This window comes from Solenopsis invicta, chromosome 8 (genome assembly GCF_016802725.1).
Source record: "Solenopsis invicta isolate M01_SB chromosome 8, UNIL_Sinv_3.0, whole genome shotgun sequence".
NCBI lineage: Eukaryota > Metazoa > Arthropoda > Insecta > Hymenoptera > Formicidae > Solenopsis > Solenopsis invicta.
Window position 1 is genome coordinate 759,786 of NC_052671.1, and position 15,541 is coordinate 775,326.

General features: G+C 32.4%; 2 protein-coding genes across 4 annotated transcripts; both read right to left on the reverse strand.

Annotated features, from left to right (window-relative positions):
- Nucleotides 1-1,155: 1,155 nt before the first annotated feature.
- On the reverse strand, nt 1,156-2,196 carry LOC105192870 (putative ATP synthase subunit f, mitochondrial). Its single transcript, XM_011157142.3, has 4 exons — nt 1,987-2,196; nt 1,805-1,903; nt 1,434-1,550; nt 1,156-1,343 (listed from the first exon to the last, which is right to left on the reverse strand). The coding sequence occupies exons 1-4, from the start codon at nt 2,075-2,077 to the stop codon at nt 1,315-1,317; spliced, it is 336 nt and encodes a 111-aa protein (XP_011155444.1). The 5' UTR covers nt 2,078-2,196; the 3' UTR covers nt 1,156-1,314.
- Nucleotides 2,197-2,758: 562 nt separating this feature from the next.
- Nucleotides 2,759-10,603, reverse strand: LOC105192869 (divergent protein kinase domain 1C). Of its 3 annotated transcripts, none has more exons than XM_011157138.3 (4): nt 10,100-10,603; nt 5,211-5,371; nt 4,397-5,084; nt 2,759-4,118 (listed from the first exon to the last, which is right to left on the reverse strand). In XM_011157138.3, the coding sequence occupies exons 1-4, from the start codon at nt 10,247-10,249 to the stop codon at nt 3,984-3,986; spliced, it is 1,134 nt and encodes a 377-aa protein (XP_011155440.1). In that variant the 5' UTR covers nt 10,250-10,603; the 3' UTR covers nt 2,759-3,983. The 3 variants fall into 3 exon arrangements, with proteins under 3 accessions (XP_011155440.1, XP_011155443.1, XP_011155439.1); XM_011157141.3 differs by having other exon boundaries at nt 2,759-4,102; nt 9,869-10,601; XM_011157137.3 differs by having other exon boundaries at nt 2,759-4,102; nt 10,100-10,600.
- Between the last annotated feature and the right edge of the window lie 4,938 nt (nt 10,604-15,541).

The following is a 15,541-nucleotide window of genomic DNA, read 5'->3' on the forward strand; positions in this document are numbered from 1 at the left end:
GGCCGGCAACTTTTATATTGTCTGTGGGTGTAGAATTTTTAGCTGACGAAGGGAGGCGTGGTGAGTATAAAATGACTTTTTTTAATTTTTTATTTATTTTGTGCTTTTTGTTGCCGTTCCTTTTTTTACAATTGCAAATTGCTCTGTGCCGGTTTCTCTGTTGACGAGTTCATTTATTGCTTGATCCAAGCTTTTGTGTCGTGTTTGGATTCAAGCGATCGGTATCCGTGCACAATATTTAAAAAAATTCACAGTTGATTTATAATCCAATTCTTTGATTCCTTGAGTGTGGATTTTCACACTAACAAAGGGAGGCCGCAATCTGCAGTGCATCATTGATTTTAATAAAATTTCATGAGTGTGTAGTATTCACCCACACATTTACTACGTGGATAATAACAACACAGTCTCGATACAGTCTTTCGAGTTAGATGTGATTTCACGAACGTGTTTTTTCGCAAAAGATATTCGTGCTTATTTATTGACAATATGGATATTTCGAGACCGTCTGAGCACTAGTACAAATGAAAAATAACAAGATTTCTTCTGTAACAATACATGCTGGAAATATTTAATCATTTTTTTGAGAATGCCTAAATATCGCAATTTACGGCTTTATTGTCGTAAATGTTTGAGTGTATACTATACACATCCATAAAATTTTATTTAAACCAGTGATGTACATCTAGCGGGTTCTTCTTGTTAGAAACTATAATATAAAATTTACAATTTATAAGAAATTCTTATATATACAATAAATCGGTTTAAAAACGAACTATATAATTTTTTCAAAAATTTTCATACTCCATTGATTTTGTTAAATTCATATTTATCATATTTTATTTTATTAAATTTATGCAAATATATAATTACATCCATACATAATTATGCAAAAATTATTATAAATCTATTTGAATTATCAATTATTTTTTTTAGTTTTCATAATAAAGCATGAAAAATTTTAGTTCTTTTTGAAAAATTTAAAAATTATGTTATTTATTTTTAACCAATTTATAAACAAGAATTTTTTATAATTTATAAATTTCTATATTATAGTTTCTAAGATATGGGATTAGTTTAAGTAAACTTCGATGTTAATTTTAAATAATTTTAATTAACATTTATATTAGATGGGACTTAATATAACAAATTATGTATTTTTATGCATACTGAGAATATAATTTATTCAAACGCATCCAGAACGGTTGAATATTTTTCATAAACAATTGATTCATGAATTAATTTTATTCTGATTTTTACTTTTCTTCTATGCAAGCATCTAGATATAGATACTTTATCACTAATATAACACAATTAATGATATTTATAAGACCTGTGATGACCTAAAATAAAAATAAAAAACAGGATATTGAATTTATATGTGCTTCCATTAAAAATGAAATTTATCTGTACGCATATTCTTTTATACTTACGTAGCTTTTTATAATTCATTACATAAAACACAAACATAGAACCGACCACCATTTGAAAGAAGGGAGCTATACCACCTCGTCTGGGCTGTACATATTTATGTTGCCAACGCCAAAATGCTACAAAACAAAATAATATTATGACAAAAGATCTTTACATAAGTTATGTAAGGTTTGTTTGCGTCGCAAGCTTCAATATATTCTTACATCAATGTGTTCCAATATGTTTACAGCAAATGTATTGGAACACATTAGAGTGTAGGAGTATGTTGAAGCGTGCAACATGAACGAATTTGTAGATATTGTTTTTTAAAAACAATATCATGCAATTTTTGACTAATGAAGAAATGCTTTTTTTTCTCATGTGTAAATACCTCGTGAAAACAGCCCTACAAGCGCCTGTGGACTTTTTTGACGTCTTGAGATCCAGCCAGGAATTTCGCTGAGCTTCAGATCCAAGAACGCAGTGTCGGCTGTATGAAAAAAGTTATTACATAATATTATTAATTCTGTCTAAGAAAATGAATGGTATATTGGATGTGATGAACAAACTCACGTTTTCCATAAAAGCGTGCAGGATCATACGGCCCGTGTCTCACAGGATCATATGCCGGTGGATAACCACCGAACTGCAATTTACTTGCCATAATAAAATATCAGGTTTTTACAGATGAATTGAGATGAATTCCACGGTGTTAACGAACGAAATAGGTATATGCAATGCTAACCATAAATATAAAAAAGTGTAGATTGAGCTTTCCTTTCTGTCCACAATACTAGAAATCGGTCCAAGATCTAGAACAGAGAGACAATTGACCAATCGCATTAATCAGTTGATCGAATTCTTCCATGTGATTGGTCAGTTCTCTCTCTCTCTCTGTCCGAGATCTCGGACACTGTCGCCACCAACGTCAATACTTGCATTTAACTACATGAGCTACGTTCACTTTATTACACTGTCGATAAAATCGGTGGGTCGAAAAATATACCTATGTGATTCAAATCTGTGCTAAAATTATAAAATAATAAATTATAACAGAAAATTATGTGTGTGTGTGTGTAATCATTATATATAATTATATACAATTATATATAATTATACATAGAAATCATGTATAGTTATTTATAATTATATATATTTCAATATACATATATAGATATATTTGATATATAATTATGTACAATTATATACAAAAAATATTTTACTTCATATTTACATTTTAACACAAAATTTTGGACAAAGTACTCTAAAGTAAAGTCACAATTAAAGGTACGTCCGGTATATAATTAGTATGTATACAAATAAAACGTTAAAATATCTTTTGGAATATTGTTAAAATTTAAAAAATTTTATTTGTAAATTCTTTTAATACTACATTAGGATGAACAATTATATTGTGACCGCAAATACACGCATACACAATACATACTCTTTCTTTTTCTTTTAATCACGAGTAAAAATTTAAATATTATAGCATGTAAATCTTGAATATATCCCTATTTTAGGTACCTTTCCGTTATAAGGCATTTATGACATCATAACAATACATGGTCAGCTATCTTAATTAAATAAGGAATTAAATTTTAGTAAAGCATTTTAATAATAAAAAAATATTAAAATTATATATGAATTATAAAGAACGTCAAATTAAATCGAGGAAGCAACAAAAAAATCATTATATAAATTTCATGGTTTCTGATATCTATTTTGAGTTGGCAATATTACCTATCTAATAGATCTTGTGTAAGTTTAAAGCAGAAATTTAATATGTATAAAGCAGTGTAACATTCATATGTGATAAGATTGCAAAAACATATTCTATAAATATATACATATAACATATTAAAATATAGATAATAAATATATAATATTATAACATATTATTTATCACTTTATTTGCTATGCAAGAAATATCTAGGAACTGGTCATTTTTTATCTTCTAATTAAGCACATTTGTAAATTTATTAAATAATCTAATTAGCTTTTCTCTAATGTTTAATATCAACTTACAAATTCAACCATGCAATTGCCAATCTAATAAATCTGATATTTATTATATTATGTTTATGCAATTAAATACTTATATAATTTTTCTTTATTATAAATATTTAATTATGAAGTATATATAGCTTTAGTTTCTATTAGCATCACTAGCCTCCGATCAGATTTTTTGTTATATTGTAGTATAAAATAAAAGTTTGTACATTAGTTAAGAAAGAGATCGTCCATACAATGAAAAAAAATAACTAATATACATATAATATAAAAGTATGCGATTGTACATATTGATTTTTAACTTTAAATAAAAATGTTATCATTTACGGTCCCGATAATTTCTAAAAACAATATTTCTATTTTCCATCGTAAATTTATAGCATTATCGTCGAAAGTACTTGATTTTGTGACTTCTAATTAATTTTTTTATTAGTGCTAATTTTTTTCACGCAAATGCTGAATATTCTTGTTCCATCTCGCTCAGCATGTTGTGCAGTCGTTTCTGTAAGCTGTCTGACGCTGCCGCACGTGGTAAATGCATAGTGTCGCCGGTTGGATTAGCGCATTGTCTCAATAATACCGCCAATGTGCTGGTAGTATGTTCCGACATGAGCAACCCAGGAATAATTATCGTCCCTGAGAGCGTCCAGCCAAGAAAAATTTTCTCGCAAATAATCTATAAGCACACGAAACTTTTGCGACAAAATTTGTAATATAAAATTGAAATAATGTTAGAATTAGTTATTAAATAAATAACTGAAATGTTATTCTTGTTTAAAGAGTTTTATATTAATTAATACTATTGCATAAAGACGTAACAAAGATGTTATAAAAGCATTATTTATAATAATAATTATAAATAATGCAGTATTTTACAGAAGATATTGTAATTATATTTGATAGATTTTTGATATAGAAATACTACTTAGATACAATACAAAATATAAGAAATATATATATAGTAAATTACCTGCAAATTATTATTGAGAACCGGAGACTCGCAACGCTTGTTCTTTGAGCAAATCGACCGGCAGTCGAAGTAATCACAGTCCTCGTGCTTCTCGCAGCTCTTACTGTCACTGATGACACGATCAATAATGGTCTTGGGAAAGACTGCGTCCAGATCTAAGAATTTGAGTTTTTGTCCGCCCAAGGGCAAACCAAAATGGTTAATTTTCACGTCGCAAAGATAAAGCGGTTCGGGAAATTTCGTTTTCAATTCCTCGAGTAAATTAAGGATCATCACGGCGAGTTTCAGCCTTTTGGCCCACTCGGGTTTCGAATCGGACAAAGCCAGTACCGTAGTGGGTGTCTCGATCGGCCGGACGTACTCGACTGCGTAGAACGTGCCGCACGTGCCGATCGGCTGCGGAAACACATCCCTGTCTTCGTACAAAATCGCCATTAGGTATTCATTTTCCTGCAGCAACGGCCAGAGATTCTCCATCTCCAGTCGACGTCTCACGCTATCTGTCTCGATTCGATGGGTGCGCAACCGGCCGAGTCTTTCCAGCTGATGTTGCGAGAGCGTCACGTTCAGTTTATTGATAACCAAATCCTTGATCATGGTAATAAAGTCCTCCTCGGATGGAAAGTGCCGTGAATCGGTCGCGTCTACCCAGTACAGCGATTCAAATTGCTCGGAAGGTGTTTTCGTCCTAAATTGAGATAAGAGAATTCAAATATTTTAATATTAACGAAATAGAAAAAATATAACGCGAAAAAAGCGCGTAATTTTTGGGTTATCTCGCATAGAATGGTGTAAAAAGAGAATGAGGGAACACCTCGAAGCCTTGAATACAAGCCGCGTCGCTTCCCAATGCGCGGAGAAAACGGCCTCCTTGCCCGCATGGAGCGTCTCGCATGCTAGAGAGTGTATTCCCTTTTCGGTGCACAGTGGTTCGCAGAGAATTCCCATCGCGGTACCGTCTCGATGCTGGTTGCACTAAAATGAAAATTATTTATCTCTATATGTATAGACACACAGAGTGTTCCAAAATTCGTCAATTAAAATACTATATACTATTCTAATGTAGGAAGAAAGTTTTCTTAAAAAAGAAAATTTAAAAATATACTTATTTTTACATTTTTATTTTATAAAACTAGTTTTTGAGTTATAAAGGATCAAGACTGACCAATCATAAACTATATTTTGACAGTCACGTGATTGTGAGTCACTAATATATATTCATCTTCGTCGAAGTAGATTATTTTTGATGTTGGTCCAATTTGCTCTCTAAATTTAAATCAATGAAATCTTATTGATTCATAGTGTTATACTTATAACTGTGATCAATCAGTGATTATTTACTGTTTTTCAGTAATTTCTCTTAAGATAAGGGTGGAAGGGGAGTACTCTCATTAATCGGAATCAGTGTATTATAAATAGACTCATTGATTGGAATTAGTATTATTATCACTGAAAAGTAGTTTATGTGTCATTGATTGATATACAGTTATAAGTGTACCACTGTTCATTGTCTTTCAGTGATCGATAATACGCTGATTCCGATTTAGAGAGTACTCTTTATTTCTTCCCAATTTTTAGAAAAAAGATAAAGAGAAATTGAACCAAGATCAAAGTTAATTTACATTGAAAATGTAGATATAATATTACTGCTTGAGCGATAGTATTAGTGATCGCATCACGACAGAGGCAACCATCTAAACGTAATCTGATTGATTTCAGTTTTAAGCCCTTATATAGTATTCTATAAAATAAAAATAACTATTTCTTTTACTTAAATTTTCGATAAATTTTCTGCTATAGTATTTTGATTCGTGAATTTTGAAACACTGTAAGTGTATGTATGTATGTATGTATGTATGTATGTATGTATGTATGTATGTATGTATGTATGTATATATATATATATATATATATATATATATATATATATATATTATATATATGAAAATTACATCATCGGATACTGTGCAAATCCGGCTAAACGAAGAAATTCTAAACTTTCCGAAAGAAACTCGTCGAAAAAAATATTTTGTAAAAACGAAAAAAATAAGAAATAGACATAACGTGGAATTGTATATATTGTGTGAAATGTTCTTTTTTCTTAGTTAATTTAATAACAATGATTATTAATGGATAATCTTTTCTCTAAAAGTAAAACATTTATAACCACCATTCATCGCGTCTCATACTTTTTATATTTGTTACTTTATAAAAAATTTAAATAAAATTAAATTTTTTAAAAAAATGCCCAATTTTGGTTCCGAATGAGAAAAGTTATATTGTTATCAAGTTGATAAAGTAATTATTCTCACTGATAAAAATTATTTCAAACTTTTCTCTCTTTCTCTTTAAAAAATAATTTTTTATCTTTATCTGAATAATCGACAAAGTTTTGCGTTATTTTGCTCCAAATAAATATTAATTTAATGATGCAGCTCAAAAGGTTTTAGCATCTATTTCAGCGGAGAGGTTCTTTCCGTCACGCACTCTGTCCGAGTCACGAGAATCGAGAGCAATGGAAGAGCATGGGCTCTTTTCACGCGTGGGCGCTCATATATTCGTACGAACCACATATTGCACGTGTACATATGGTACAATGTCGTAATGTTGCACGGGCTCGTTGTTCATGTGATATTTTTAGTTGGCCCAATGAGTCGGCCACGATGAGGGAACGGTCTCAGGAGGGGATGACGCGACTTCGCGGCTCCCGTATAACATGTCATGCGTGCCTGCGCATTCTGCGCATCCGAGGTGACACTTATCGTAAACGCTCTCGAGATGGAATGCCTTATTTCTCATTATTATATATTACGTTTTGCTAATAAACGGACTATCTAAGATGTACCTATTACCGTTTCTTATGCAAAAAAGCGAAAAAATATAGCGAAGTGATTTCAATTTAGAATTATGATAGCAGAAATCAAACTAACAATATTATTAAAAAGAAATATTTACTTTTCTGTTCTTTCCAATAAAGATAACTTTAACCATAAATTTTAATTATTAAATTATATATATAAAGTTTTATATAAAATATATTTATATAAAAAATATACGACTTCGACTTATATTCATTAAATGTTTTTGTTTCATTCAGGTCAAATAACTATTTGTTTTGTGACCACCTATTTTTAACTTAGCCCGGTAGATGAAACAATAACCTGTACCTCTCTCTCTCTCTCTCTCTCTCTCTCTTTCTCTGTCTTTGTATCATTTATTTCAAATATAATAAAAATATGTTTTAGATAACTTTAAAAGTTTTTAAAATGGTTTGATAACATTAAAATTTTTAATTATACAAGCATATACAGACTAAAACTTGAAAAAATGTTGGATGTTATATGTTATCACTCTTGTTCCATGACGGTCTTGCGTGTGTCGGTCAAATATTACATAAGCAATTTTCTTCTTAATACTAAGCTGTGACAGTACTGTTAGAATGTAATGACCAGTGACAAGTAAGACTTAAGTCATATAAGACTTCATCGACATTATGCCTGATTATATCGTTGTAGTTTACGATTTTTATAAGACATTCTAGTGGCTTTATTTTATGAATTATAAACAAATTCACAATTCTTTGTAACAATAAAATTTTAGTTCAAATTTTAACACAAAATTTTTGATATATTTTATAGAAAAAAAGTTATTTAATATTGTAATAAATATTTATAAATTAATGTAATAATGTAATAATTTTATTTTTCTTTATAATTCAATAAATTTTAATGTACGTGACCTTCATTTCATCAGTAAATATTTATTTAAATTCATCGTTTTGGATGAAGAACCAATCTTATTTATAATTAAAATATGTAATTAAAATTTGTTTATAAATTATAAGTAATTTTAATAAAATAATTTAAATTTTTTATAGTTGATATTCACAATCAATATAATATGAAATTAAAAGCAATACACTTTTATCATCTCCAAAACTTTGTTGCTAAAAGTATTTCAGAACATTTGAAAGATGCTTTATTCAAGTGTGGATCGATCTCGACAAAATTAGGAGTATTTTATGGAGATCGATATCTGGAATATTATATTCGGGTTACTAGAACACAGATGCCAGATTATCAATACAATTCGAGTTTGCAGGTGAACTCTCATTAATAATAAGTTTGTAAATGTTTATTGATAAAGTATTAAAGGTACATATAAACTACATCTAAACTCGCGATCGTATGTAATTTTTTTATTTTTTATCTTAAGTAAATAAATTGTCTCTTAGTGTCGTTCGTAAACATAGTCGTAAACATAATCGTAAATAGTCATAAGGCGAAATTGTATGTCCATTTCTGCCAACGCAAATTAGCTTTAATCTCAGTTTAACTTCCGTTTTATCTTTCTTTAGAAAAAAAAAAATAAGAATAAGAAAAACTGATATCAAAGTTAATGAAAAAGAACATTTTGCGTCTTAAAATACTTAACAACTACGTTTATGCTATTACAGCTAATTTTCAAGCTGAACTTTACAATTTCGGTACGGCCAAATACGGTCAAGTACATTTGACTTCTCTTCCGCGTGATGAGTTTATCAGTGAATCGTAACGTTTTTATTTGTAATAATTTTTCATAGCAATTTATTTTATCAATGACCTTTGCAAATTATGCTTTACTCGATCTTTGTACTGAACTTGTACTTTTGTCTCTCGACCAGTCATACTTGAATTCTCTCGTAGACGAATTTACATCAAGAAAAAGACGATTGTTGTTCTCTGTGTTCGAAACGCGATATGTCTCCAGATTGCAAAATATGATAACTCAATCTGCTATTACGTTGCCTTTTGTTTAATACAACAAAAATGCTTTAGTCAATTCAATATCAATATGCTGAGTTTTATTGTCGAGTAAATGTAGAAAAATGATGAAGTCAATCTGTGATAAGTATATTGCCGTAAGTTGCGTTTAGAACTTGCCATAGTTGTCTTTACTATATTTTGAAAATTGTTTATACCAATCTGTGAGCACCATGATAGCAACATGTGAGCAATAATTCCCATTTATAATTTGTGATAAGTATAATGCTGATAAGTTGTTGAGAATTTGTCAATATTATATTTCCAAAACTATTCCTGGCAAGAACGTAATGATAAGAGGATACCCCCTTCCGTTGCTTTGCTGACAACCATGAGAATATTTGTGACAAGTTGTCGACAACTTGCAATCATTTGGCAAACTGAGTCAAAGAAAAAATCCTTGACTAATAAGTAAAGACCATCACACTTCTTTATCACACGTAAAGAAGATTTAGTCATAACCATAAGACCGTAGGCATATCGAGAAATCGGAATCGTGCGTCTTAAAACGCGAGAGCACAGTTTTGATTACGATTGATCGATTTGCTTACGACCTTACGGTTACTTTAGCAAATGTTTGTTTACGTGTGATGGCCTTTACAGTAATATGAAATACGTCGCATGCGAGTAAGACATACAAATTCGGCGCGAATCGGAACGAGATGCATGCCTCTTCCATTCTGGAGGCTGCGGCAGAGTACGCTTGCGTCCGTTTCGCTCTCTCACCCCCTTAAGCCGGCGGCGCAGGATTCACTTGCACACCTTCACTACCTCGACGTATTCACCCTGTGCCAACTCTCGGAACTCTCCGAATTCTCCTTTCGCGTAATCGTTATCGCGTTCGAAAATGCGATATCACTCGGGCCGTTTTCCGATTGGAGTAACATCCAGTGAAACTCACCACGGTGGATACGTGACGCCAGGCCTCGAGATTCGTGCACATTATGCCCCAATGTAGAAGCAGATAGATGACGAGTAACAGGCTGGACGTCAGGAGGACCGTCGCAAGTTTGTAGTGATACATGAAACCGGGCAGCCGGCGGATGTTCATCGTACTGCCGATCGTCAGGTTCCTGACGGAGATCAAGGTGAGCGGACTTTCGTTTCGTTTTCTCTTTATATTTCTTTCGTTTCTTTTTTTTTCTTATTTTTTCCCCTTTTCTTTAATCTCATCTACGACCCGGCCTCGTGGTCCTCGTAGTCTTCTGCGAACCGTGTTTTGCGTCAACATTCCGTCGTCTCGTATCGTCGCCGCTGTTGCTGTCGTCGTCGTCACCGTCGCTGTCGCTGCCGCTGCTGCTGCTGTGCGCTGCCGTTGCTGCTACGCGACCCCCGGGTCGCGTCGATGACGAGCGTTTGCGGCAATGCGGCATAATCTGCAGCACCGTAGTACGAGAGCGAAGGAAGGCGAGCGTCGCGACGCTGCGCCTCTCGTGGCGAATCTCGTGATTCTGCCAGGAACGTACGTCGAATGACGATTACCCTGACGGAATATGATATTTGCCGAAATAATTTCAAGATTACATAGCAACGTGTTTCCCGCTCGGTGCGCGTTTCTTGAGGTGCTTCAGATTTCAAGATGATTTATAGTTTCAACCTTTCGTTGACCATTTCTTCATTATCGTACAATAATTTAAATTACTTTGTGCGACTCTCCAACAATGTGACTGACTTTGTTGACATATTATTACCGTTAATCATACTCCTGAGTATATGTATCTCATGCAAGGAAACTTCGGTATATTATACTGCAGAAATAATAGAGGAAGGAAAGGTAATTTGTTCGCAATTATTCTGTTATGTTATATCTCAGCAAATACTAATAATTAGATACATGTAATACAAATATTAGTTGTAATTTTTCATTCAACAATGTAACTGTTATATAACGAATGTTATATATATATATATATATATATATATATATATATATATATACAGGGTGTTCATTAATGGTTGTACTCACTTTTTACCATAGGAGCAATATTTACCGACGGATATGTATTTCTAGCATATTATTATATTAGAAATAACAAATGCGTGCTCCTATGGTAAAACGTGGGGACAACCATTAATGAACACTCTGTATAATAACAATTACATTGTTGAGTGGGAAATTACAACTAACATTTTTTGTATGTAACTTGATGTTTGCTGGGAAATTAGATTAGATTACATTATTCTAAATTAAGGACAAATTAGTCATGGTCTGTTTTTATTTCAAGATCATTTTGAGTAATGTTTTAAAATGCTAATATAACTTAGTAATTTGTTTATTATTACATTTTAAGACTGTACTTAAGACGGTTTTGAATATGAAAGGATCAAATGTGGTTGTGTTTCAAAATTTACTACTAAAAATCTATATTATAATTTACGTTACATACACATACTATAGATTTTTAGTGCTGGCAATGAGTTTTGGAACACAGCTTATAAATTAGGCGTAGGTTTGTACTTTTTTGATGAACTTTTTGTATTTTCTCTCATCCTTTTCTGTCTATGTTGGATAAGAGCAGACTTTATAGCATCGTTTTTTTTATACTTTTTAATCATTATTTCATCTTTCCGTTTGGTAGTTTGAATACTCAATGTGTATACAAGTTTAAATTTCAAAAAATTATGATCTTAAAATCTTCTAGAGTGAGACAATATTTCAAAAAATTATAATCTCAAAATCTATTCATCCTAACTATAAAAAGGCATGATTAATTGAGAAGAACAGGCCGCTTCTCTCAATTCTCTGTCTTTTTTTACCTCTATCCATTCAGCGATGCATCTTTATCTTGTCGAGTATCTGAACGATAAAATAACAACATCGTTAAGACGATGCGTTGCGTCGCGTCACATCGCGCCATGTTCGACCAGTTTACGAATCGCGCGCGCTACGGAGCGAATGTGCGAGCAAACAAGCGGAAGAGAGAAAGAGAGAAAGAGAGACAGAGACGCACCTGCGTGCCACGGCGCGCAGCTGCGACCTTCGACGCCCTTGTACCGCCGGCAACCGTTCCGACGCGAGAGAATATCGTCGTCATTTTTACACGAGACGTTGCACGTTCGCATAGAGATCCAGGGTCGATCTTCGTGTCATCGTTGTCGACGTCGTCGTCGTCGTCATCGTTGTCGCTGTCGTTTGTCCGGTGTGAATCTCTCTCTGGAAAATTCTGTCTTATCTTCGCAAAGTTGAGGATCGAAAACGCGGAAGTGTTCCGCCGAGTTTCTGGACGTGCGAGTAAACGCGAGTGTATTTCGCTTCGTGCAGCTTCGTTCTTAAAAAAAAAAGGATTAAGAAAGGACGACGCCTTCCGGGGAGTCGGTGAGTGCAGCGCGCGTGTGATTGTTTTTCAAAAAAAGGATAACACGTTTTATGAACGATAAACGTCATATGACAAAAAAATGTAGTAAGAATATTTCAGAGAGTATCGTATATAACAACTTCATCTTCTGATGCAATACAAATTTAAAATTAAAAAGATTTAACGGTAACGCGTTTCTAGTAAAGATATTTAATAGTACTAAAAATATTTGATTAATTGATATTTTCAACTAATATATTTCGATTCAAATCTTATATAAATATATTTTTTTTTAATTTAAAAAAATTTTTAAGCGAATTAAATTTTTAATAAGATATATTTTAAAATATTTCTAAATTTGAATTGAATCTTTCTCAGATTTTTAAATTTATTTAAAATAATTTTTGATAATTTTGATTAGAAAGTTAAGTGAGAATAAAATGCATTGATACTTCATCTCTCTTCATCTTACCTTTATTTGCAGCCATTAACCCCTCGGTTGGGGGTGAATACAATGTATAAGGTTTGTGTAGATCAACACAATGATATGATTCACTCTGTGGGGAGTTTGCTTCTTAAGCGCTTATTCTGATGATTTGCTTGATTATATCGGCTTATTCATTTGACACAATCGCATTGCGATGCCAATGCTCTGATTTTATCATCGACAATATCGTGAGATGACATTGACAGAAATTTATTTAAAATTATTTAAATTATTTTTAAATATTAGATTTTAAACAAAAATACATATATTTAAAATAAAATATATGAAGATTAATTTTCGCGCAGAGAAAGGATTTAATATTGGATTTTCTCTTTGAAAAATCACATCAAGCCGAAAGGGAAAAAGGGAAAAGGATGAACGATCTTTTTAATTAAAAAATGAACGAAGAATAAAGAAGGACCGACGTAGAAAATTTACTGATTAGACAAGTTATTGCGAATTGATGGCTCAACAAACCATTTATCACTAGCGAGTTCCGTGAGCTACGTTTCTTTTTCTCTCCCCCCTTCCTCTCTCTCTCTCTCTCTCTCTCTCTTAGTCTTTTTCTTTCTCTCATTGGGACAAAACGTTTAACAGTGCTCTACCATGAGATATTCAACATATGCATGTACCTTATAGAAGATTGCAGTTGCCGTATCAGCTTCTACCATTGGACGAAAATAAATGCTATACCGCTTTACGAGCAAGTTGAAACGATTTGTGGTTGATGATCCATCTCGCGTGAACGCAAATATAGATTTGTGTCGAGTCCGTTTGTAATGAAATTGTGAACGAGTAGATTTGCAAAAATTGATTCCGTGTAATAAACTTTGATTTCTTGATGCAAATTAGAATTGCAGTCTTGCGTTAAAAAATTTAAATTCCTTGATAAATTATTTATTTTGATACGGACAATCATGAAGTAGGATAAGGAGATCGAACTTTGGGTAGCAAAGTGGACCCGAATTTCGTCATAAAAATAAGTTCGGTATTTGGTCACTCGCGTCGCATAATCGTTAGTACTACCGTTTTTATTGGTTAATAGTCCTTAGAACCCGTGGTGGGAGTATCCATCATGCTTAGAAATACCGAACTCATTTTTACGGAATTTGGGTCCACTTTTGCTACTCTCTAAGCATGAAGTTCGGTCTCTTTATCCTACTTCATGTAGACAATATTTAAATCGTGTAATTAATTATACTGATAAAATTTAATGTTACCTTTTGGATAGGTGATATTTATGAACGAGTGTTTAAAATTATCACAAGAATATTCTTTTGTCCAATCTTATTGACACATAAAAAAAGAGAACAAGTTTAGATTAGAACTTTGATCTTCACATCAAAGTCGTTGAAATATGCTCGCTTTTGATCTTTTATCTTCTTTCCTTTTTTTTTGTTCACCTGCATGTGTTGTTAACATTTCATGTTGTGTTATTCGTTATTTCTAGTTGTTCGAGAAAACGCGAATCGCGGCCATGATCGAACATCACGACTCGCCGATTGCGCGTAGACGAGACGGCCGCCAGACTGTAGATCGCGATGAGATCTCTTAGTCGATAAAGGTCGAGGTCTCTGCCATTTCTATCGCATTGACCGTGAATGCCGTGATCTTGAATGCAGAATTGTAAAATAAAATTGCATCTTTTATTTTCCAAGATTTATAATGAAGTTGATGAAATTTCTCGCTTGTACAAATTCGAATGAATCGCTTGGATCTTTTTCTATTTCAAAATTGAATCATTTTTATTTTGTTTTACTTTTATATTAATCTTTCTAATTCAATATCAATGTTGAGTGAGTAGTGCATAAGTGAGTGAGTAAGTGAATGAATGAATGAATTAGTGAGCGAGTGAGTGAGTGAGTGAGTAAGTAAGTAAGTAAGTAAGTAAGTAAGTAAGTAAGTAAGTAAGTAAGTAAATAAGTGAGTAAGTAAGTGAGTGAGTGAGTGACTGAATGAGTGAGTGAATAAGTATGAGAGAGAAATTGGAAAAATGCGAATCTTGCTTCTATGTCCTTGGTCTGGGCGATTGCGTTAGTGAAGGTCACCTTGAGGAGCACGACCTTCGATCCGATGTGTCATATGTATTTTCCTTAAATATGTCGCATCTGCGTTATCGGTCCTCCCACGTTATCGGCATGGAAGTCGCTTTTCTCTCGGATATTTAAAAAGGTCATTGTCGAGGATCGTTTCTCTTTGCAAATCGACTCAGCATTTTGTTAAATCTGTCTTGTTAAGATTTTTTGTTATATTTTAAGAATGACGTGTAGATTTTCTCTCTTACACACACATACATATTTTTAATATTTTACCAAATTAATCCTTTAGTTCACAAATAAAAACGAGCACCGAAACATATGGTATCTATAAAGATGGTTTATAAAATACTTCTCACGATATAAAATACTACTCATCGATCATTGAAAGATTAATTGCACACATAGTTGATTAATATAGAAAGGGTTGGAAAAAAAACAATTTCTATTACATGGTCGTCCACGATTAGCTTTCGTCTAGAAAAGAAAAACTTTATGATTTATGATCAGCTTAAATTGAATAT